Raw genomic sequence first — 25057 nt, 5'->3', positions numbered from 1 at the left:
CATAGTTTCAATCAGTTTATTCCTCTTTGGTGAAAGTGATTTGCTGCTCTCATCAGACCATAACTTTCTTGGTGTAGACGATTTCCTGCACACATCCTCTGTTGGTTAAGGCGATTGTCTACACCAATCACACCATACCTTTTTCAGTGTATGTGATTTTTTTTCACCAATCACAAGATTATACCTCTTTTAGTATATGTGGTGTTTTGCACCAGTCACACCATACATGTCTTGGTGTACATGATTCCCTGAACCAATCACACCATACCTCTGTTGGTGTAAAAGATTTCCTGCACCAATCTCAGTATAACTCTCTTGATGTAGGAGATTTTCTGCACCATTCAGACCAACCCGTATTTTGTGCAAGTGATTTTTTGCACCAATCACACCATACATCTCTTAGTGTAGATAATTCCCTGCACCAATCACACCATACCTCTGTTCGTGTAGAAGAATTCCTGAACCAATCTCAGCATAACTCTTGATGTAGGACATTTTCTGCGCCATTCAGACCAACCCTTATTTTATTTAAGTGATTTCCTGCACCAATCAGACCACACCACTCTTTGTGCAAGTGATTTCCAGTACCAATCAAACCACAATCCATTGGTGTAAATATTAGCCAGCACCAATCACACGATCCCTCTCTTAGTGTAGATGATTTTCCACACCATACCGCTCTTAGTATACGTGATTTTCTGCACCAATTACACCTTACCTCTCTTTATGTAGGCTTATTCCTTGCACCAATCACATCATACCTCTTAGTGAATGAGATTTCCTGCAATAATTTTACCATACCTCTGTTAGTGTAGATGATTTCCTGCACCAATTACACCTTACCTCTCTTTACGTAGGCTTATTCCTTGCACCAATCACATCATATCTCTTTTAGAGAATGTGATTTCCTGCGCACAATTTTTGGTATAGAATACTTTTTCTGTAATTTGATGGGTGATGACAACAACATTTACAAAGAGAAGGTGCACACTAAATATTGTTACTGTTTACTGTACACCCGTGTACAGTGAATATCATAAAGGCGTGAATAGAAATCTATAAAATATTTATACTTGAAGTCATTTGTGCTTCATTCAAATCCAGAGAAGACTTTTATTGGCTATGGAAGCCATTTGGTAACGCTATTTGACCATAAGTTCTTGCGAGTGTTCATCAATCATTGGCCGATTTACTGCCATATATACGAGCGGTATGCATCCGCTAACACATTATAATTGGTCTTATTGTTTTCAACTGTCATTCACAATTTACTTACGAAATTTACAGTGTCAATGCGAGCATATTATGGATGACGGGCACATGTTTAAAACTTTGTATAACAAGCACACATGATTACAGTTATCAAAAATTAGTAGATTTTATTTGCGTACGAAAATATAAAGTCAACATACATCAATTTATGCAGAAAATGTATCCATATCTATGATTGGATTGCCACAAACATTATCCGAAAAGACGATGATACCTCTCAATTCCTCTCTAAGAGACCCAATGAAACGAGTGCAATATCAATAACTCCCCATAGAAGTTACTGCTTCAGAACATGTGGTTGTGGTGAGCGCAAACTCACACTTCTAATTTTCGTTAAAGGCAAATACAGAGATCATATTGTTAACAAAAGTGTTTTCTTGGTTATGACAATCATAATGCTTTATTGTAGAACTTCATATATTGTTTTCGAGTCTGACTAGACTACATTGTTACAACTAGGATCAAGTGAAATCTTTGTTCTCATAAACTGCCCTATGATCTTCTAACCCTAGCCTTGTTGCACTAAGGGGAAATCAACAATGCAGAGTTGAAACTCAGACCCCATATCTCAGACGACCAAGAGCAAGTGTGTCATACACACGCTATCCCTTGAGCTACTCGTACCCGGAACTCGATGTTGGTCATTAGCTAATTGGTGTTAGAGAGTTAGAATTGGATCATGAATATTAATAAGTACGTTTATTTTGCGATCTTTGGGTAAAGCGTTCATCTGTGTCAATTCAATATGACAGTGTGGACAATAACTAAAAGTTCCGGTGTTCTGTATTATATATAGTTAAGGCGACCGAGATGCGGTACAAAAAGACAATTAAAAACAGAAAAAATAAATGTCAATGAAACTGCCCTAGTTCCAGCAAGTGTCACCACATGGGTCGTTTGGTGTAAACAAGTACAACACATTGACCAATGGAAATATGACGATAGAACCGATCAACGACCCAGCTTGCATCGCGGCACCGCACCACATCAGGGCTTTTCGTCCATTATCACGACAAATTACTCCAATCATGACTTTGACGTAAGTAAGAAGACCGACCATGAAGATCCACGCTAGTACCTATGGAGTGGGAGCAAACAAATCAAAGTTTAAAGACATACGATAAACGATACGTGGTCGGAAGCCCTGGTTTGTGTGTGTATGAAGTGAAGTATTGGTAAAGATTGCGAGGATTCGAATGGTCAGGTAAAGCTCCTAGAAACACCCTAACCATATTGTTGTGGCCTAAATATCTTCTCTAATGTCTTTGGACTAGTTAATGATATTTACTCAAATTCAACGAATGTATCGCCATAGATGTAAATTAATGTCGGAAAGACCTGTGGATTTGAACAAATTTCAATTGGACACTAGCTGGATGTTTTGAGATACATGTGTATTTCTGTTTTCGTCCACTTTGTTACTGGGTCACGTGTTTGTATTACACCAACAATTTGCCCAGAGTGCAAATTAGAACACTATTTTCGTTTCCATGTTTACAGTGAGAAGTAGGAAGCTGCACCTTAGTTTATAAACATATTCATAACAATTTTGAATATACATCAATAGCGTTCATTCAAATTCAAATATTCAATAGTGATTAGTTCAAGAGTTTAGACCACGCCCTTAATGCGAGCGTAACATAGCAACTGCGACCGCCCATTTATTCAAAATGACTCGAAGCGCTTGCTAATTGAATTGTGTTGAATTAACTCATTTTAATGTCACTGGATTGGTCAATTTGAATTTTGTCAACCATTTTTATTTATATGAATTAATATTTATAGAACGTTTATAACAACTTTATGTCCTTCACTGTATTCCCGAACATTAAAACGTGCCGTATATGGTAATATATTCTGAGACTTACCACAAGCACTTCTCCCCATATACTACCACAGAGCACGGGATACGGACTCCCTAGCGCCGTCCACATGATGTACGCACCGATACAGCTGCCCAGAAAAGTTATAAATCCAATCAAAATATTGTTTCTTGTCGGTAGAAAATGAACAAATACACACGCGGTTGGATTAGCCATCAGGCCCAACGTGACGGCTAGATGGTAGGCGACGTTGCCGTACGGTAGCGTAGAGTAAGTCTGGATCGAAGTCATGACCGTGTTCATGATGGCGTTGACCCACGCCTCCAGTAGCAGCATGTACACCCAGTCACATTTAGTCAGAGAACTTTTTGTTTTGGATTTACTGCTAGCAGATTCCTCGAAATCTAATTCAATGGTCTGTGTTGATTGATCAAAATAATCGCTATCACCAATCACTTGGTCCCCCTTATCCGCAAATTTTCGGTCTATTAGTTGAACGTTCTTATCGGTATCAACCTTCATTGCTTGTTCACGTTTACACATCGGCAGGTTGTTCAGCATAGCGAACGCCACAAAGCTACACAACAGCATCGCAGCAAGGAAGAAGAAGAAGGCATCGATAGAGAAACGTGGCGGCGGTTTGTAATAGGATAGTTCGTAAGTGGTAATGTTTGAAGTCTCGTTTAAAACCGAAGAATTTCTGCACTCTGGATTCCCTCCTTCTCCTTGCATCAATCCGACTAGCGCTGGAACGAACCCGCTGAGCCCTTCGCCGATAAAATAGGGTGTCATGTATCTCATGGGAAACACGTACATGAAGGCCAAGAAAGAAACGGACGACGTGCAGTCAACTAAAGTCAGTAAGAATGAGAGAGTGAATAGTGCAGTACTGTGCTCGACACCGTTGACGTAAGAAGTGCGGTCCCAGAAGAAAGCAAGCATTAAGCACGATATGGCACCAATACCGATGATTAAGTAATTAGTGGGTACTTCAAGGTGATACTTGGTGAACTTGCTGAGCAGTACGAATATTAACGGTCCAATGTTAGCAACTTGACTTATGATGACGACATAGGACGCTAAATTCCATCCCTCGGGTAGAAAGTGGACCATTAATGGAAATTGGACCCATAGACCATTGATATCGATCCATGAGGCCATTCCTAGTAAACAAACCAATGTTCCGATGATAATTGACGTTGTTTTCTCTCCCATTTTGTGCGTTTGACGAGTGGATGTATCTGCCGAAGAAACACAAAGAGAATGATAGTATAGTATATCAGTATTCTGATTTAGGACGTACTATATGAGTATTATACCTACCCTAAAAATGCAAACGTTCATTTTTAGTCGGTGTCATAATATTTTTACTTTCACTCTTTCTACCGACGTGTATGACAATCCCCCCGGGGGTTTAATCCCTATAATTTACCTTACGCGGATGAGCCGCCCTTTTGAGATGTGTTTTTTTTTCTGTTCTTAAATGGGATCCACAAATTTCAGGATTTGGTCTAAAATGAGGTCCACAATAACTGATTGTCAAATGGGCATGGGTCTAAAAAGGTGGTTTATTTTTCAAACAATATTTTATCTTTTTTTGCATTTTGTGTCATTTTCCGGTTTTTCCAAATGATTTTGATCCACATATTATGCCGTGTGTGTCTCCTTTGACCTTCCATTGCGTTCAGCTATCTATAGTTTTGATGGAATGCATCATGCAGAATGCATGCATACTTGTAAGGTTTAATCCCGGGGTTTAATACAAAAGTATATGTATTTATTAAGATAATCTAGGTCTACTTTAAATATGCCATGACCAATTTGGTCTAAAATGGGGCCTGTCTGACAAATGTTGGGTCGAAAATACATTTTTGGTCCAAATTGGTCTAAAATGGGTTCTGGGTTTTGCAGTGCGGGCTACACACATACCATATAGGCAGCCAAGTACCCCCCCCCCCCCTCCCGGATAACAATGTTGCGATAGTACTGCAGTAACTTTCATGTGTGTCCGAAACAGCCACTGGGTATGTCACACTTGAATGTGCAACATTGATTACTAGAGAATGTTAGAATAACTAAAAACACATCGTCTGTATATAGACGAGTATGCCGTTGTTATATGTGTCGTAATTCAGCGTGTCGTCGTTCGTCGCGACATGAACGTGGAAGCAGTGACGCAGTTCGACACTGGAGTATACAAGGCACGAACGAACAGTTCACCTCTATGAAGTCACACTGTAACCCGAAGCCAGCGTAAGCCAGGGACTCACTGGTCCCAGGCACCTACAATGCCCTGATACAAATAGTCTGACGTTCCAAAGCACTAAATAATGGAATAAAACCATGCAATTAAGTTGTTATAAATCATTAGTTACTCTAAGTTTAGGGGCGTCAGACTATTTGTATCAGAGCATTGTAGGTGCCTGGGACCATAGACCCTCCAGTACTTTACTGGAGGGTCTATGCTGGGACTGGTGAGTTCCCGGCTTACGTGGCTTTGGTTTACGCAATGCTGTTCAAGCAAACTGAGATGCTTAGCACTTTTCTACGTTTATGACTACATCGCTACGTTGATCACGATTAACACTTGTGGCTTTATGTTAGTGTTTAGCAGGTATTTGAACTTCACGACAATAGTAACAAAGAACATTCAAATCACACAAAGGGTCCATGCAGTGCATTTGAATGTAAAATTTTGAGGTCAGTTCAGAGTACATTTTAAGACGATTTTATGAGGACGCGTACAGTAGTTTCGTTGGTGCCTTGACCCCTACGGTCACACTGTTAACGTAATAAGAATGTCGCATTTCCATTGTCACACAGTAAATTGTGATGTATTTGAATGACAAGGGAAGGTCACGGATGGGTATTTACTAGCAATAGCACAACGACTCAAAGACATGTGAAAGTGAACAAGTCGCATTGGGCAACCTTGCAGTACGTGTGTCTGACTTCAAGACCAGTTTCGTCAAAACTATGTACATGTATATCTTAATCTGTAAATAGGTCTGCACTGTGTCTAATATAGTACCCCATACGTGAGATCATTATGCTGTTTCGAAAATAATTATTCCATGGACACCTGTTTGATTTTTATGCATAAAAAAACGAGTTTATTATGTTTTGTCCGACGTTCTGCAATCGCCTGCCGAATGCTCCCTTTGGTTTGTAACCGTACCATGTAGTAGATGTTGAGTTCAAGTAAACCGAATGATTTGAACAATTTTTGGAATTTATTGAATTAAAAAAACAAACACTTACCCCTATCTGGATGTACGTGCAGTAATCACATCTGGCGTCACATGCCGTAAGAGGGTGAGTTTAGGGGAAACGTGAACAAGGAGTGCCATTCAGGAAGTTAATATCGCGCATGCGCGTTGGCGAGGTAAACATATTGCCCGATTACATGTACTCTCAATTCAGATAACAATAACTATTGTTGTAATGACCTCTCAAATACTAATAACCACAATAACATTAAGAAAAATGCAGTGGTCTGTGCTATTTTAAAACTGGCACAGTGACACAAGGTGACTTTCGTGTTGTTTCAGTATAAATAAGCCAAGATTAATATAATAGAATGTACGTCAAAAAATGATAATAAGCTGAGTTTGTATGATGACTATTTTCCCGGAGGACATATTTATAATCCACAAAAGTCAAGGCTCAAACTGTTATAGAACAGACTAGCAACGCGGCTTTTCTATATTTCATCAAATAAGGCGAGATGTACACAGGGAGTAGTATTAGTTGGGTCGTAGTTCATTTTCTGTTTTTCTTGGTTAAATAATCTCTACAAATGTGACAAAACATATGCAAGTTATTTCTAAGAATAGAGATAATAAAATATTAGCTTCCTACTGAATATTATATGACTTCAATCGTTTAGTCGCGAGAGCATGTCAAGTTATCCACAGTGTCCACAATGTCCACAAAAACTACGAAGCGTCTGTACAAAGAAAAACTGTCGACGCCAACACCGCCATTTGACATTTATAGAAAAAGTTCAACAAATTCTAATATTACGAAAACACACGAAGCAGGTAAATGCGAGTGCGTTCGGAAATCTCCGGGTTAACCTTAGACTCTGAGGATAAACATATGTCAATAAACTACCCAAGGTCAGCCGAGGCACGCATTCTTTGTAATCCCGAAACAAAGGCGTTGTTAGTAGTCTGAGGCCGAGGGCAATATTGTGCAACTTATAAACTAACTTAAGGTAGAGATGCAGTTTACCTGACAGGTATTTTAATTAGTTAATTAGGAAACCAAGATGACCTCCCTTGTCCACAAAACTATATATTTTCGGAAAGCTTATTGTATGAATTTTAAAGTTTTGTTAGTATTTTATTTTTATGGACACTGTAGTTTGAAATATGCACACAAATGTGCTTTTTTGGTCAAAAGTGATTTTAAAAAAATTAGCCTCTAAACCATGCTTCTGTTTCCTGTCAAATTTGGTTTATGGGTATATCTGTTTACTATGAAGAAAGTGCCTTCTTGAAAATTGTCTACCAGTTGTCAGTTTTGTAGGGCAGCAGCTCAAATTTCACTACTTCAAGTTTATGCATAAATTAACACCAAGGCTAGTTGTCTGTACGATTGCTGTAACACTATTCAGCCAAAAACAATGCCCGACGGCGTTTTGAACATTGTCAATCATTTGTGAAAATTTCAAAACAAAAGGTCAAAGCGTCTAGGAGCTATTTTTTAAAGTTCTGGAATGTGCACTAAAAAGAAGCTGAGATAATTGCTAATTTGCATAACAATTCAATCAGTAACTTGAAGAAGTTTGCTAATGTTCATAATTAAAATGGCTGTTACAGTTTCAAATTTAAATGTATTATCGTTTTGTAAATAGTTAAATACAGTGCATAATATGGAGATCCCGTCATTTCTTTTTTTCACCATGTTTTTTTTAAATTATTTATGTACAGCCTTGCTAAATCTTGCTAAGCATTCAAAAAAGATAATGTTTGCACCTGTTATCTATGTTTTAAAATCGTTTTTTGAGTATGTTCCACTATTCACAATTCTACAAAATTTCAACAGTCTATAGCTAAGACTTTTTGGATAATAAAAAGCAAAAAAAAAAATTTCACTCCCAAGTGTCCACGAACCTGCATCTCTACCTTAAAGCGGGGGAGTCGTCACCTGCGCATGTGTCAGATTGCCATAGCGTGTCATTGTTTACAAACAAGCGTCTATCCATAAGCCTTTGCGTTTTAGCGTGTGTTATCGTCGCTTGGGACTCAATTTCCGCGCGTGCGCAGGTGACGACCCTCTCGCTTTAAAGAAACTGGATCAATAATAAATGTAATATGATTATATTATGTGTCCCTCCTGAACATGTTCTACAATTGTGTCCATGCCGAATTCAGTTTATAACATTACATACGATGGATATGTTTTGGTTACATTGAATGATTTACATAACATTAGAATAATAAGATATACTAGTAGATAAGATAAATGCTGTTCAATGCAATCCACACTTTATATTGCAAAGGTCAATCAGATTTTTGAAACAGTCTCTCCATTGAGACTGAAATCAAGGTCAGTCTAATTAACCCTAACCAAATGTGACAGTGGCTCTTGGTGCACCATATGTATAATAAACAAACAAAGTTGTATAAATACAATTCCAAAATTAATTTGGCAATAAATATTTATTTATAGGTACCAAATGTTGCCCTGCAATAGTGCATCTCGTCACCCATGACGTGGAACCATTACAACAATGAACAGAGATCAAAAATCTATTCGCATAGTATTCAACCCAGAAACAATATAGCGTCAATTGTTTACACATAGTGGTACAGATCAGTGCCCAAAGCCTCATAGTGACCGTCCCTCCAAAAATATCAAACTGTCAGCCACGCAGTTGAGTAAGTGACTTTTATAAATATGTCGAAGGACTATTTTGATGCTGCATAATACACCAGACAGCTGTCAATATACTTCAGTTGAATACACCAGTGACCGTTGTGTCGTCACAGGAAGCACTGCCTCAGTACAGAACGCCGACCTGCAGCGTCAATACATCAGTGGGTATCATTTTCGTAATAGTGCCATCTGCGTCAAAAATAAATAAATAAAAAATAAATAAACTGATCTCAACTATAGAGGGACAAAACAACAATCAGAGATTATTCAGAGAAAGGTCTGATATATTTCCATATGAGAATACATATGCTTTCAAGGGAAATTGCGTAGATAAACATTTTTAAATAGTGATGATGGATGATGACCGTCACTTCAAATCATTTTGATTTAATACCACATATTCAAAGATATTACTTTCCCTAATAAACTTACATTACGTGGTACCGAGAACATTATGGCAACCAAATTATCTAATGGTCATAGAACTATGATAATTATTGATATGTACATTTTCTGGTAACGTTTTTAGACACATATCATAACTTTCTAAATAAAGAAGACATATTAAGTGTTTTGATATTCACAAGTACATAAAATCATTTTCGTCATTTCCCGCCAATATCTCAATCCTAACGGTACTATTCTTACATATATTTTAACATTTTTGATTGATAATAGCTGTGATTTTCTTGTTTATATATAACTCAAAATCTTACCGAATACCACAATTGTCATCCTACATGAGGCTAATTAATGTCACGTGAAATGCGATGTGAAACTGATGGTCGAGTAGTCGCTATTTTCGTTGAGAACGGTCACTGTCATAAGAAATGACACACAAATCATCAGAGACCGTGAAATAGAGGCCTGGCTTTTTAAAATGGTAACACAATCCCTAAGGGGCCATCTGGACACCTGAACGCAACCCTACGCCATTTTTTGTAACTTGCAAAATAATAAATGTACAAGGTCGGAACACAGCACGTATGCTATGCTTTCAGTGTCCACATTTCGGCGATGGTCTTTACAAATTGACACGGGAAGTGTTTATTAAAAATGAAAGTCAGAGAAAAACTGAAGATCGGTACATTTACTGAAATATTATTATGAATTAGTCTCTTACGATATTTACAAAACAAAGGTCTTAGATAAAAGGAATTTCTCGCTATTTTTCAACCATATTTCAATAGTAACCGATTATTTAAACATATATTTTATGCCAACGCTGGCCACACGTGCATAGATAGGTGTATATTTTAAGCATGTAAATATGTTACTTATAAAACAAAAAGCTGACTATTGCGATTTTACCGAAATATATGATGTCGGAATTACGTGTAGGCACAGTCACTCCATTTGTCACTCCTATTAGAGTGACTGTGGTGTAAGGAAAACCACGTGACAGCGAAGTGTGAGAGCGTAACCCGAAATAACTCCCCGATGTTCGTCACGGTGGTGTTAGCTACTTATACACTGACTTCTTTATTTTAATTTGAAGTACTATGCAAGGTCAACTCTAAGGTACACCGTATGTTGACACTAACCACTAAAAAGCCAGGATACACTTGCTTTACGACTTCATCGCTGAAAAAATCCACTCCCAACAACGTACTACTGAAGTTGCCAGATGCTTTAAATTTTACAGTGAGGAATTATAACCAGTGACACCGTGAACAAAAAATCATAAGTTGTGACACGGTCGTTGATTGGCCACTCGCGATGTCAATCACTTGACTGGTGTATAATATCCATTATAGTAGGACCATGCCAACATGGGTAAACCTCTAATATAATAATTAGTTGTCTGAGATTAAACTAACTCCACAAACGTGTCAGCAATACGTATTACTATTATACTAGATGATCAGAGAACAGCGATTTTAATTTTACCAATTTTACCATTGTTTTATATTTTAACATGCAAATGTTCAATATCATTAGATTGATATCTAACTTGATTCACTGAATGCATCTTGTAATTTAGCAATAATGTTTACACTTTTGGTGAGGATTTGGAACAAAAATAATAAAAGATGTATTTTTCACACAAAATTCAGATATATTTTTGTATTCAAGTACTGATACTTTGTCCTCCAGTTCATTTCTATTATTTTACATTGTACAGTAAACCGGTAAACTGTATTCTGTCTATACACAAGTCTGATCTACAAATAACACTTGAACAATATAACTATGGGAGGTTACACAGTGAGTGAGACCTGGGGTATTCTATTTGCACCACACAGTGGGCGAGACATTAGCAACCTTGTTTGCACAGCACATCGGGGTAGAAATTCGCAGCAGGCGGTTAATGTGAAAATAATTGTGTCATCTCTACGAATATAAAAATGTCCTTTTTTCAATCTCAGACAGACAATGTTCCCTTGTTATTAATGACGTCTTTCAATTTATAAATGACCATAATTTGGAATGTAAAATGCCGTGAACGTACTTAGTACATAATTCAATACAGGAAATATGGCTGGTGTGGAAGAAGTGAAATTGGTGATCTGCGTCCTTTTTATACCAGGTAACTCACGCTATTAATCTACCAGGCGAAATACAGCAAATATTCACATCGCGGCAGTTGGATATCTTTTAAAAATTGTCAGATTTCCTAGGTTTTATTTTATGCTGCTTTTCACAAAGAAAACCCAGATAAAATTATATGGTTGCCCGAGAAATACTTTTCGCACGCGACACAGTTCAACCCGCCATGGAGATTTACTTTACTTCTTCCATTTACCATTTATTTGTGGTTTCCATTTCTCAAAATTTCGTTTGGTTACTTATGGTGAAAAACAGTTCATTACATAGATATTCATTTTATCCCTACATATGATTATCACGAATTATCGATAAATACTATTTGTTTGTTTTTTAGAAATAATACTTCAATGTAGATTTCTATGGAAAGTGTCCGTTTTACTATGTATTGTTTTCGAAACTATAACCTGTGATACGAATAAACATATAAAATAATAGGTAACACAAATGAATAATGGAAATATATCGTATTAAATAACATTTTTGATTTTACAATATTTTCTATAGGCGTGTTCTCAAGCTATGTAGGCTGTTATATCGATTCATGGAACAAAGACCTTCCATTCCAAGCCATTGAAGATGAGTCTATGATTCCGGACATGTGCATAAAACATTGCCGCATGTCCGACTATTTCTTCGCCGCTGTACAAAACGGAAAGCTCTGTTATTGTGGGGATACCTATGACCGGTACGGCTCGGCCCCTCAAGGTGAATGTTCAAAGTCGTGTACCGGTGATGAAAGTCTTACATGCGGAGGAAGCCAACGCAATGCAATCTACACGACTGGTAAACGTAAGTTACGTCATCTTTTTTTCAGACACATATCTCAGAATGAATGGATAGCTACTCGTTATTTTCCTTCATGAAGTGGTATGTCTCAAAGAACGGGATTTCATCGTCCATATCCCTGATATAATCAGACGTTCTTTAATGTGCCTGGATGAATACCATGACTGCAGTTGAGATATTGGCACTATGGGAATCAAGTATTAAACGACAATTATCTCCGATATTGTGTCGTATTTACAAATGATCTTGAGTCGTGAAGCACGTCGTTGTTGTTTTTTACATTCTGAATGACGATAAATGGGAATGTAGAGACGTTAGATAGTTCTGTTGAAAATGTTTATTTTTCCAAATTAAAGGTGTTTTCAACAAAACCTGTTAATAATATTTTTTTTCAATAATATCAGAAATATGGAATTTTATGTTAACAGTACTTCTAAGCATGCTAAGCCTACTATTCGGCTTCACCGTTATTCTCACAAGTCAGTCGGACTCCCGCTCTGTACGATCAACTCAACCACAAACACTATCATTTTGAGGGGTAATTATTGCTGGAGTAATTAATAAAACACCCCAAGTTCTACAGCACAGTCAGAAACATGCCTACCATGACGTGACAGGGGCGCCTTACTGTGTCCCATAATCACAGTAAAACGTTATGACAAAGACGAACATTTCTATTTTCAAAAAAAAAGCGGCGGGGAACAAACAATAACTAAAACGACATAATACAGATGATTACTGTGACGTTGTTCGGCATTTTAAAATTATTGAAAGAAAAAAAAACACACAAAATACAACGAAAACAATTTGCTGGGAAATATTAAAATCTAAATAGACTGTGACTAGTACTGATGCTTACTTTTTGCTAAACAGCCTTGCCCACAACACAGACGTGTATCATTAATGGAACGGAAGAAGGCGTACTATTTGAAAATCAATGTTTCCTATTTGTCGAAACACCGAAGAAGTGGCATGAAGCCCAGCAGTTCTGTGTGATTAGAGGCGGTAATTTGGCAACCGTTTCTAGTCGGCACGTACAGGTAAATATTTTAAAAGACAAGTTAACCCCGATGGCAAAGAAACGATAAATACATATAATTGTAAGAATTCATGTGGCAAGAAATATGTAATTATTTTATCTGACATTAAATTATTAGACTTACATACAGTCATGCGTACAGTCTCTTGTTTTCTTTCGATTTGCTTTCCTATTCAGTATTTAATTTGTGATTCACCCAACGACACAGTCGTTTTTAGAATACCAGTTACACGGACGTGAGCACGCTGATTACTGGATCGGTCTTCATGACATCCGTCAGGAAGGCGAGTTTATTTTCACCGACAAAGACATACCACCGGGTAGATGGGACAATTTTAACATAGGACAGCCAGATAACGCTACTGATGGTGACGATTGTGTGGGTAAGGTTTATATCGATTTATTTAGTCTGACGTTAGAAAAAAAAAGTGTTATTTATAATGCACATTTGAGAACCATTATTTTCCGTCTCAATGACATTATTTGCTATTTGCGTACAATTGGCTTAAAATAAGATAATATTTATAATTAATACCTGTTTTAGAGATGAAATCGTCGTGGGGTTACAAATGGAATGACCAGCTATGTACGACACTACGAAATTATATATGTCAAATACAACTTAATGGTAAGTACTAAAATGTGATTTCTAAAAAAAACTCATCAAAGCAAAGGCTTCTGATTTTAATTACATTTTTAAATACATACATTATAATTATTGTATTTTTTTAGTTCGTCTAATCGGAAAAAAACAAATGATTGACGCTCCTACCGTACACTACAGTCAGTCAGTGTGATCGATAGGTAGTGTTATCGTATTAATACGCGTCGTGAATAGCGCCACTTACGTCAATACTGGTTATTAGATACTAGTACACACATATCTTGCTTATTGCTGTAACCGTGTTTATTGTACATCAGATATTGCGCCACCTTGCGGCGACGGTAATGAAGGAATAAGACGTTATGGAAATTGCTATGAATTGGTTGAAGGAACATCAAATTTTGAAAATGCTACCGTGGAATGTGCTTTGCGGAACGGAATACCGGCATCCATTGACAACAAGGACACACAGGTATACACTGCCATATCATGCGTTGTAGATGTTGTTTTCGTTCTCAAAAGTATTACTTAGTACCTAATTAAATAATGTCATCGTGGTGGCAGTATTATGGTCAACCTGCGAACATTTCATGGCTTATTCTGTTGTTATTAATAGCGTTTTCTGAGAAGACAAGTTGCGAAGACGGGATCCACAGAAAATTGGTATTTTGGCCTAAAATACTCGACAGAGAGGGAACAGTATGAATTCATGGATAGCGAAAAGGTTGGGAATTACTTCAAATATTCTGACGGGGCACAGAACGGCGAGGAATGCACGGGTAAATAACTATACAAAGCCGATGAAAATCCCAAACAAATATTGTAGTACAAGTATGGTGATATCAAACTCCTAACAGCTGATAAAATTGTTTTTGTTTTTTTGTTCTAGTCCTTAGCCGTAGCAGAAATTATCTATGGGAGCACTCCAGCTGCTCTCTTACAGAAAACGTCATTTGTCAAATAGGTGCGTAATGCTGATTTCATCCTATAGCTGTGTTACTACAGTATGCTTAAACGTTTTGCATGTATCATGAAGGAGTATCCGCAAAACAAGTGCATGTACTAGTAAGCTACAAAATATATTCCTGGGGTAGTAACACAATAATAAGCTGCACACACAAACACACACTCATAGATTATTCACTAAGCGATTGAACATATTTTATGATGTAAACTAACAATTTTAATGTGCCCAATTTAATTTTCATTTTTAGTTTCTTTTTCTACGTTTTACCTGTTTCATACACGCATATACATTATAATATACAAATAATATACTAATTCCTGTTTTTCAAGAACCAAAAGTTGAAAAAGGTTATTGTCCGTATGGTGAGTCTATTTATTGTACCTTCATAGTATTGTTGATCTGTTGTAATTGGTGGCACTGTTTTGATATAACTATTTTCCGTATTTGCACATTTTGCATATAAATGTACTTAAACAAGGCAATATTTTGGACTATAGTTTCGATGAAGGTGCAATTAAATTACAGCAAATCACCACATTATCCGAGACAGATCTTGCTGGCGCCCTCTTCGTCGTATTTCCAATAGTTCAGAGTTAAATACTACTTACTTCATTAATATTAACATCATCAAATGTGCATAGAACATTTTTAAAACGTTAAAATACAACATGAAAACAACGTTTTTTCGAATCTCGAGTAATGTTGTGACGACATGACCATTGTTTGTTTTGTTTTCGCACGATTTCACGCACAACGCGAGATTTCGAGAAATCAGTAAAGTCTATTGTAAAGTGCAAGTATTTGCTCGCGTGAATATTTGAATAATCAGATGTGTTCCGTTTCAGGATGGCTGGAGTATGACTACCATTGTTATTTGCCCGTTACTAAAGGATATAATTATGATAACGCTAAAAAGATTTGCGAAAAAACGTAAGTAAATCGCAGTGGGTGGGTGTCAGAATGTGTTTCAATAACTCCGTTCTATTCGAATGCAATTAACCCATATCAATACCAACACAACACACAAGTACAACAAAACATACCCCCAGAGGACATATGGAATGCTAACAGTGCATATCTAGGTGGCACAATTATAGTGGATATGATTACTATAATACAATTATAGTGGATATGATTACTGTAATACAATTATAGTGGATATGATTACTGTAATACAATTATAGTGGATATGATTACTGTAATACAATTATATTGGATATGATTACTGTAATACAATTATAGTGGATATGATTACTGTAATACAGTTATAGTAGATATATTTACTGTAATACAGTTATGGTAGATATGATTACTGCAATGCAATTATAGTGGATATGATTACTGTAATACAGTTATATTGGATATGATTACTGTAATACAGTTATAGTAGATATGGTTACCGCAATACAGTGATAATGGATATGATTACTGTAATACAGTTATAGTGGATATGATTACCGCAATACAGTTATAGTGGATATGATTACTGTAATACAGCTAAAGTGGATATGATTACCGTAATACACTTATAGTGGATATGATTACTGTAATACAGTTATAGTGGATATGATTACTGGAATACAGTTATATTGGATATGATAACTGTAATACAGTTATAATAGAAATGATTACTGTAGTGTTTGATATGATTACTGTACCACAGTTATAGTGAATATGGATACTGTAATACAGTTATAGTAGATATGATTACTGTAATGCAGTGATAATGGATATGATTACTGTAATACAGTTATAGTGGATATGATTACTGTAATACAGTTATAGTAGATGTGATTATTGTAATACAGTGATAATGCACATGATTACTGTAATACAGTGATAGTGGATATGATTACTGTAATACAGTAATAATGGGTATAATTAGTGTAATGCAATTTTAGTAAATATGATTACGGCAATACAGTGATAATGGATATGATTACCGTAATACAGTTATATTGGACATGATAACTGTAATACAGTTATAATGGATATGATTACCGTAATACAGTTATATTGGACATGATAACTGTAATACAGTGATAATGGATATGATTACCGTAATACAGTTATATTGGATATGATAACTGTAATACAGTTATAATAGAAATGATTACTGTAGTGTTTGATATGATTACTGTACCACAGTTATAGTGGATATGGATACTGTAATACAGCTATAGTGGATATGACCACTGCAATACAGTTATAGTAGATATGATTACTGTAATACAGTTATAATGAATATGAATGATGTAATACAGTGATAATGGATATGATTACTGTAATACAGTAATAATGGGTATGATTACTGTAATACAGTTTTAGTGGATATGATAACTGTAATACAGTTATAATGGATATGATTACCGTAATACAGTTATATTGGATATGATAATTGTAATACAGTTATAATGGATATGATTACTGTAATACAGTTATAGTGGATATGATAACTGTAATACAGTTATAATGGATATGATTACCGTAATACAGTTATATTGGATATGATAACTGTAATACAGTTATAATAGATATGATCACTGTAATACAGTTATAATGGGTATGATTACTGTAATACAGTTATAGTGGATATGATTACTGTAACACAGTTATAGTGGATATGGATACTGTAATACAGTTATATCTTATATGACCACTGCAATACAGTTATAGTAGATATGATTACTGTAATACAGTTATAGTGAATATGAATACTGTAATACAGTGATTATGGATATGATTACTGTAATACAGTAATAATGGGTATGATTACTGTAATGCAATTTTAGTGGATATGATTACGGCAATACAGTGATAATGGATATAATTACCGTAATACAGTTATATTGGATATGATAACTGTAATACAGTTATAATGGATATGAATACTGTAATACAATTATAATAGATATGATCACTGTAATACAGTTATAATGGTATATATGATTACTGTAATACAGTTATAGTGGATATGATTACTGTAACACAGTTATAGTGGATATGGATACTGTAATACAGTTATAGTGGATATGAACACTGCAATACAGTTATAGTGGATATGGTTACTGTAACAATTATAATAGATCAGTGATACGTGCGTGTGGTTACCGTAAAACACTTGTCGTTGAAATGGTTACCGTAATACAATTTATATTTGATTTCCACGCAGGAAAACTGCGTACATGCTGAAGATTGACGATAATGCTGAAAATGAATTCGTGTTCACGGAGATCGTGGGTTCATTGGAAGGTAATATTTGGCTAGGTAAGTGATTGTCAAGATTTTGATTCAGTCGAGGGCAATATTTGGATAAATTGTGGGAACATTGGAGGGTAATAACTTTTCCAGGTGAGTGTTTAACGAGATTGAAGGTTCAGTAAAAGGCTGAATGCTTACAGAAAAAGTAAGTTTAATTGAGGGCTGATCCGGTTAGGTGAGTGTGTATCGAGATCGTAAGTTCAGTTGAATGCAGTATCTGGCTCGACGAGTGTTTACCGTTATAATACATTCACTGAAGGCAGTATCTGGCTACTAAAGCTTTGACAAAGTAATATTATTTCATATTTCTTTTCACTTAAGGGCACAATTAGCGATTTCCAGCAAGGTATTTAAATATACAGACCTTCTGCAACTAATATTGCCAATCACATTGTCTACATTACAACTCAAATTGATTCAAGGACCCAGGTTGACTCCATATACTTGAATTTCAGCAAAGCTTTCGATTCTGTCAACCACACCCTTCTTTCACAAATTAGTATGACGGTTTATGTGGTAAACTTAATCATGGTTTCACTCCTATCTATCAAATGATAGGACATCAGTTCTCGTGGAGAGCTATTTCATTTATATGAATGATATGTCAGATTGTATTTTAAATCAAATATATTTCTTTACGTGACGATTCAAAAGTGGTAAACAAAGTGTCATGCGTCAATGACCCGAATCGCTGCGCCCTCTGGTGTCAACATTTGAAACTCAATTTGTATTTGACAACTGTTTTCACATTCAAAACATTACATCCCTGTAATGTGTCTATGTTATTCTAGGACTGGAGAACGATGATATGAATGGGTCATTCAAGTGGAATGATGGTTCAAGCCTGGAATACACCAATTGGATATCTTCAGGATTAAGTGGCATCGGTAGCTGTGTCTACCTTCAGAAGCTAACGGGTGAGTGGAAGGACGCCGACTGCTCGCTAGGTTGGATGAAGACGGTCTGTGAAATGGAAACTCCTATAGTGTTCCACAGCTCATAGTGACATACACGTGTATTGGCTGTATTATCATGGGAAAACGTACGTGTGTGCGCGTTTGTTATTTCGTTATGTATTATGTATCTAAACTTACGAAAATAATCTAAAGTATATAAATCCATTTTATTGAATAACTAAAAGTAACCCAATAAGAATACCAGCAGTATTTAAGTGGTCCGTATGACTAATATGACCGCATCACACAATATATGTTGTGGTGTATTTAGATGTATTTTCCTACACTCTCATGTGCCGTTTTTGTTCCATTGATTTCGTTGTAATTATAAGTTCTTCACAAATATTGTAAATTCAATATATATTTCATGTACTGGTGTAATGTTTGGGAAAGTATTGGTAACTTTAGTATTTTAAAATGAATGCACGATTAATATGGTAAACAATTAATATGTGTTGTAAATTCACTTTATTAGCCTGTGAAAAATATGTCAATTTTATCCATGTTGCATCTTTAATCACAGGACACGTAAATATTTCAATTCATTTGGTAAGTGGTTTAACTCTCAAATGAATTCCATTAATTGATCGCAATACTAGACGCATTGTGCGATTAGGAGGCTGACTCTCATCCACATCCAATTCGAATCTGTTCAAAATAGTCGCAATGGTTACTTTCATTTCATTCAAAGCAAAATTCTGACCGATACAGTTCCTGAAAATCGAAGAGAAAAGAAAGAAATATGACCGTTATTTCTCACGTTTCTTAGATCACGGTACCAATATCAGATATGCATCATGCCTTTGACACAGCTAAAACGTCAGAAGCAAATGTTCAGTTTATTAGGGAAACACAACAAAAACACCGATTATGTCTGATGATACATACTGGGAGGCGAACAGTTTTACTCCAGACTCCAGCCGCTACGTGCCACTGTTGTTGGTAACATTTACTCGCTACCAACGGTAACACGTAATGGACAATTGTTGAATGGGGGGGGGGGGTGAATTGCAAACTGCCAGTGTTGTTATGTGGCTCTTATTACCGGTAGAAATATGTTTACATATACAAACACAGTAGACTATTTTCTCCTTTTGTAAAACCGGAAAAAGCTTGTAATATCAAATTATATACGAGAAAACGTGCTGAATACAGGATTCATGGTCAATAGTGTACGCAATATGCATTTTCGCCACTTAATGATATGTCACAGATGGATATGTACATAATGATGTGATGAAAATGGACATACAACTATGTCAATAATTAAATCTAATACACGTAGTCGTTGTCTATCGTCTAGTTTCCATAAGTCTGAAATAGACTCTTACCGTGGACCTGCAGAAAACGGTATGTATGCATGGGGTGATCTGGTCTTTTTGTTTTCCGGTGTAAATCGCAGGGGATCGAACACCAATGGGTCCTTCCAAACATGTTGATTACGATGAAGACAGTCTGCGTTTACTGTCACTCGGTAACCTATGGTGAATATAAATAACATCCTCATTCTCATCGCATTGTGGCATTACACCACTTAAGTGATGGAGCAACTTGTAGACCTGGCACATTTGAAAAAAAAAACCCTTGGTAGCAGAAAATGAGAAAACAAATCTGTTCAAAAGTTAGAAGACCTGAATTAGACGTCTCAATAATTCGACATCGGTGTGAAATTGAAGTAAACGATCTATTTCTGGTCCTTGAATGTTAAAGCGGCATTATGTTTTTGAACGTTTTGGGGGGTTTATATAATTTAAGATAAGAAATCTTATCGAAATATAGTTTTAGACATAATTGCATGGGTACATGAAATGCGATTTGAAAACTGAACGAGTATTCGTCAATTTTGTTGAACGGTCACGTGATGGATCCCGGGGCACGACGCACCCTATTGTGAGAATTGTATTAACTGGTATTAACCGTAATCCCCGGGGTTCGCATGACCATGGAGGTAATCAGAATTATTATCTCCATGGCATGGCAAACCTAGATTTCAATAGATAGCGCCCTCTGTAAACTTGGACGCAACCCCGCGGTCGTCTTTATACACTTGCAATTGATTTAATCACAGTGCCTCTATATATAATTTATAACTTCGGAACATTATAACTAAATTAATTACTGTAATGTAACAAACATTACGACACGATTTGTGAATCACTCACCAGGAGGAATAGTTCTGCCGTCAGGCAAGACCAACGGTTTTGTCAACATTCTACCAGTCATAGGCACGGGAGGATGAAGTCTCAGAGATTCCTTTAGAGTCATCGTAAGATATGGTAACTTACCAAGATCTTCCCTAATATACAACGAATAAAACAAGACATCGAAAATTAACATCGTCATTCAAAGTGGCTGTCAATTGGCCATCATTGAATGCACCGCAACACAAACCAACTCGCTAGCGTGCATCATTACATTACATACAATTCTGTGTTTGGGTTGATTGTTTGAAGTTAGGTTCATATAGATCAACCTGGGAAAGCAAACGGACAGGCAGACGCACAGAACCCAGCCCAAAATGTCCCGCATTGTGCTTACAGATGGGACCATAACAGTCATCTAAATTTAATTGCGATTAATTCAGGGAATGTTCGGGATACAATTCATATTTGTCAGATTATTAGAGAAATTATAGTTTTAAAGATCAACATTAAACTTTCATTTATTCTGAAAAATGTACTCTCATTTATCGCTGGTTACAATCATTAAGATCATTTGTCAGCAGTAACCTCACAGGAATTGACGACTAACCTCAGTGTGTACGACCTACCATTCAATATTTGTTCTATCCTTGATGGTCAACAGGTCATTGACCTCTTCTCTACACCTGTCTTGATGTTCTTTGTATTTGGCCAGGTTGTATAGACACCATGAGATGCCACTAGCTGTGGTATCGTGACCCTCAAACATGAAAGTGTCGACTTCATCTTGAATTTCTTTGTCTGTCAATCCATGCCCATCGGCATCCTGGTAAAAAAACAGACATTGGAAGTATACAAATGAAGCATTTGTTTTTCTTTGCCTCAAAAACAAAACACAACTCACTCAATGCATAGATACCTTGGCTTTAAGAAGAATGTCTAAAAAGTCTATGAACTTCTTCTCTTTGCCGCCGATTCCAGGTGCTTCTTCTGATTTTAAAGTTTCCCTCCTCTCTTTGATAACAGCATTCGTGTGCCCATGAAGAACCTTCAAAGCTTGCCTGTGCCTATACCCACTTGGTGTGAGGGCGTAAATAAAATCACTATAAAAGGGCGGGAACCGTCCCCTCTCAACAACTAAGTACGACAGCGCATACACAGCTTGGATATATGGATGTGTCCTGAAAGAAAAATATGACTGTTTTTTGAGAAATGTTTTCGCTATATACTCAGCAATAGTGAAGCGTCGTAGTCGGTGGACTCTTGGAAGGCGTTATATTCACTGTGAGTCCCATGCGACAACTCGTGCTGGACACATTATTTATTTGATAATTGCACAATTACGATTCCCCGGTGTTTCATTTTCCTAATCCTCACCTGTGCATTTGACAATTGCTCTCCTGACTGAAAATACATCTCAATAAACTATCCAACGTCATCAGACTGATATGTTCGAACATTTCCATGGTTACGCCATCTGAGTTACCAGAAGATTTGTATATACCAGACCAATTATCCTGTTGTTTTACACGAAAACAAAATCAGTATTTAGAGAGGGATGTACATACATTATGAATACATTATTTGTAAGGAATGTGTGAATATTATTACTACATATACGGGAATTTAATTGATAGATACTGGTGCATGTACCTATTTATTTACTTACCAGCATTTTATTTGCACATTCATTGAATACTTGAACGTATGGTTTTAAAATATCAAAATGAAATCCTGGCGTCAATAACTTCCTGTTTCTGAACCATTTCTTTCCCCGACTTAGCAACAGCCCATCACCAAGCCAGGGACGTAAAAATCCGTAAAATAAATCGTCTTTTGGTTCTATAGAAAACGTAAATTGGTTTGACCATAATAAACTTATATAATGATACAGTATTCTCATTTTAACTCTTATTTTTCTACTAATGACGGAATCTACTATTTATTATATCCTACTGCAATATCATTTCTTATTTGAATTTGTTTATTTTGAACATCCAACTGAAAAAATGTGTAACTTTTGTAGACTTCGTAGTAATTCATCTAGATCATTAGAAATATATATGTTTGTGTTCCGTGTCTACCTGACATGCACGTGACAATCATAACGAATAAACAGAACTAACAAAAAAAAATTGAAACTGAACCGTAATGTATGCTGCAACGTCGTGTACGCGTTCTGTTGGCCTCACCTGTGCTCGCCAATAGCGGTTTGATGACCGATGGGTGGTACAATATAACGGTGACTTCAAACGGACCTGTCCATGAAACTCGAGACGTGCTGTGATGTTTGGTAAAACTTTCCAGTAGCAGAAATGACTGTTCGTTGTTTTTCATCTATAAACGATACAAATCGTTAATCGTTCAGATTATGTAATGGTAATTATCAAAAGCCGGGGATGTTACATGACAATTGGCTGACAAAATCGCCTCTTTTACATCGTCTTGTCTTTAAAATATGCGCAGATCGAATAATGCTGCCAATCGGACAGCCTGGCTGTACGGGCGAACTCGTGGCAAGCTCGTCTGGAAATCAAGCAAAATCTCTGCAAAACAGACAACAGATACGTGTTTGCCTGCTTGACGTTCACATTTAATAACACGACCTATGTTGCCCGTAACTCGGAATTCAATTAAACTAATTAAAATTTGAGGTTACTAAATGTGAACGCTCAACAAAAACAAGAATATAATTTGAGCGTGGTTTGTAAAAGTGGGCGTGGTTTCTGAAATATGGGCGTTGCCATTGTTGCAACTCGATTTTTTCTGAACTCGATGTTCGTAACTGGAACATCTCGTTCGAAGCGTTAGCTTGATGAGTAAGCAATGTGTTCGCCCGTTGACTTTTGAACTTTGAACATTTTCTGATAAGAATCTGCACACTAACAAGATATAAATATGGTTGTAAATCCTGTTGCGATAAGCATAACTCAGTTACCTCTAAGGTTGTTTTCACTACTTTAAAGCACACTACTCTTGTCAAAACTACACTTGGAAACAAATTATACAGATTCAATAAAATAAAACCATTGTTTCATTTTCGTACATGTTTAAAAAATAACAGACAAATCTTACTAGCAGCAAATGTCCAAAAAACCAATGCCTCATCGGGGAAGGAAACGATGCAAGGTCCCGTTCTGCTCTTCTACGTTTTCTCATCAACTGTGCCAGTCGTAGCAGCGTGTTTAACACTAGGACGACACAGATCGTCACCCAAACCACGCTGGCATATTGGTGTACTGCCATCACTGTCGAATCTTTCCACGACATTAGATACTTAAGCTGATCAGACATGGTATTCTCTCGCTCAAACTAACCACATATTTATAACATACTGTGAATTTGACCCAGTTTATGTGATCGTCAATTACACAAATAATACGTGCGAATCGTGTATACCGCGCGTAACAAGTGGCATGCACAGATAACCTATCATATCAGTTCTCGTAATGTCCTTTGATGTCAGTTCGGGCGGCCGTTCGTTCGTTTAACTCTACATACAGATAAAACGGATATTGTGTGACAGGTATGTAGTTTGGGGTTTCTAAGAATTCGTATCTTACGTACAAACGTAGATTCGTTTACTTTTTCGTGAGTGATCATAGTGGTCAGAGACTTGTTATGGGTCCTAATTACATTTATACTGAAGATCTGAATCTATGCTTAAACAAAGTAACAATTTCTACAGCACATGTATTCATATATTTCTTGTGTTCTGTGCAGTGTTTTCGTTTACCACAGCCCCCTAATTTCAGGAAATAATACCTAAATA

The 25057-nt window shown here is 36.5% G+C and overlaps 3 protein-coding genes across 3 annotated transcripts; 1 reads left to right on the top strand and 2 right to left on the bottom strand.

Moving 5' to 3' along the window:
- Positions 1-1353: 1353 nt before the first annotated feature.
- LOC100377454 (solute carrier family 52, riboflavin transporter, member 3-B-like) lies at positions 1354-6489 on the bottom strand. The gene is made up of 3 exons (XM_006811746.3): positions 6357-6489; positions 3141-4336; positions 1354-2350 (listed from the first exon to the last, which is right to left on the bottom strand). Exons 2-3 carry the CDS (start codon positions 4308-4310, stop codon positions 2138-2140), a joined length of 1383 nt encoding a protein of 460 aa, XP_006811809.1. The 5' UTR covers positions 4311-4336; positions 6357-6489; the 3' UTR covers positions 1354-2137.
- Positions 6490-11453: 4964 nt separating this feature from the next.
- LOC100377604 (macrophage mannose receptor 1-like) lies at positions 11454-19346 on the top strand. The gene is made up of 11 exons (XM_085497693.1): positions 11454-11511; positions 12036-12320; positions 13191-13357; positions 13565-13739; positions 13901-13984; positions 14278-14432; positions 14577-14739; positions 14850-14924; positions 15773-15857; positions 18100-18194; positions 18980-19346. Exons 1-11 carry the CDS (start codon positions 11460-11462, stop codon positions 19189-19191), a joined length of 1548 nt encoding a protein of 515 aa, XP_085353819.1. The 5' UTR covers positions 11454-11459; the 3' UTR covers positions 19192-19346.
- A 249-nt stretch (positions 19347-19595) lies between these two features.
- Positions 19596-24579, bottom strand: LOC100377905 (cytochrome P450 4F3-like). Its single transcript, XM_006811748.3, has 9 exons — positions 24361-24579; positions 23478-23622; positions 22955-23127; positions 22663-22802; positions 22205-22466; positions 21915-22111; positions 21307-21440; positions 20476-20623; positions 19596-19858 (listed from the first exon to the last, which is right to left on the bottom strand). Exons 1-9 carry the CDS (start codon positions 24577-24579, stop codon positions 19687-19689), a joined length of 1590 nt encoding a protein of 529 aa, XP_006811811.2. The 3' UTR covers positions 19596-19686.
- Positions 24580-25057: the final 478 nt, after the last annotated feature.

This window comes from Saccoglossus kowalevskii, chromosome 1, assembly GCF_978046115.1.
Source record: "Saccoglossus kowalevskii chromosome 1, keSacKowa6.1, whole genome shotgun sequence".
Lineage (NCBI taxonomy): Eukaryota > Metazoa > Hemichordata > Enteropneusta > Harrimaniidae > Saccoglossus > Saccoglossus kowalevskii.
Note: the sequence above shows the minus strand (reverse complement) of the source record. Positions and strands in the feature narration are given on the sequence as shown.

Bases quoted from the DNA above. Each gene is read 5' to 3' on its own strand.
- LOC100377454 (XM_006811746.3), bottom strand. From the start codon at position 4,310: ATGGGAGAGAAAACAACGTCAATTATCATCGGAACATTGGTTTGTTTA. The intron at 2,351-3,140 runs GTAAGTCTCAGA...CCCACTCCATAG, and splicing joins TATGGGGAGAAGTGCTTGTG to GTACTAGCGTGGATCTTCAT.
- LOC100377604 (XM_085497693.1), top strand. From the start codon at position 11,460: ATGGCTGGTGTGGAAGAAGTGAAATTGGTGATCTGCGTCCTTTTTATA. The intron at 11,512-12,035 runs GTAACTCACGCT...TATTTTCTATAG, and splicing joins CTGCGTCCTTTTTATACCAG to GCGTGTTCTCAAGCTATGTA. The intron at 14,925-15,772 runs GTGCGTAATGCT...GTTCCGTTTCAG, and splicing joins AAACGTCATTTGTCAAATAG to GATGGCTGGAGTATGACTAC.
- LOC100377905 (XM_006811748.3), bottom strand. From the start codon at position 24,579: ATGTCTGATCAGCTTAAGTATCTAATGTCGTGGAAAGATTCGACAGTG. The intron at 22,803-22,954 runs GTAAGTAAATAA...GTAAAACAACAG, and splicing joins AATGTGCAAATAAAATGCTG to GATAATTGGTCTGGTATATA. The intron at 22,467-22,662 runs GTGAGGATTAGG...TTTTTCTTTCAG, and splicing joins AGCAATTGTCAAATGCACAG to GACACATCCATATATCCAAG.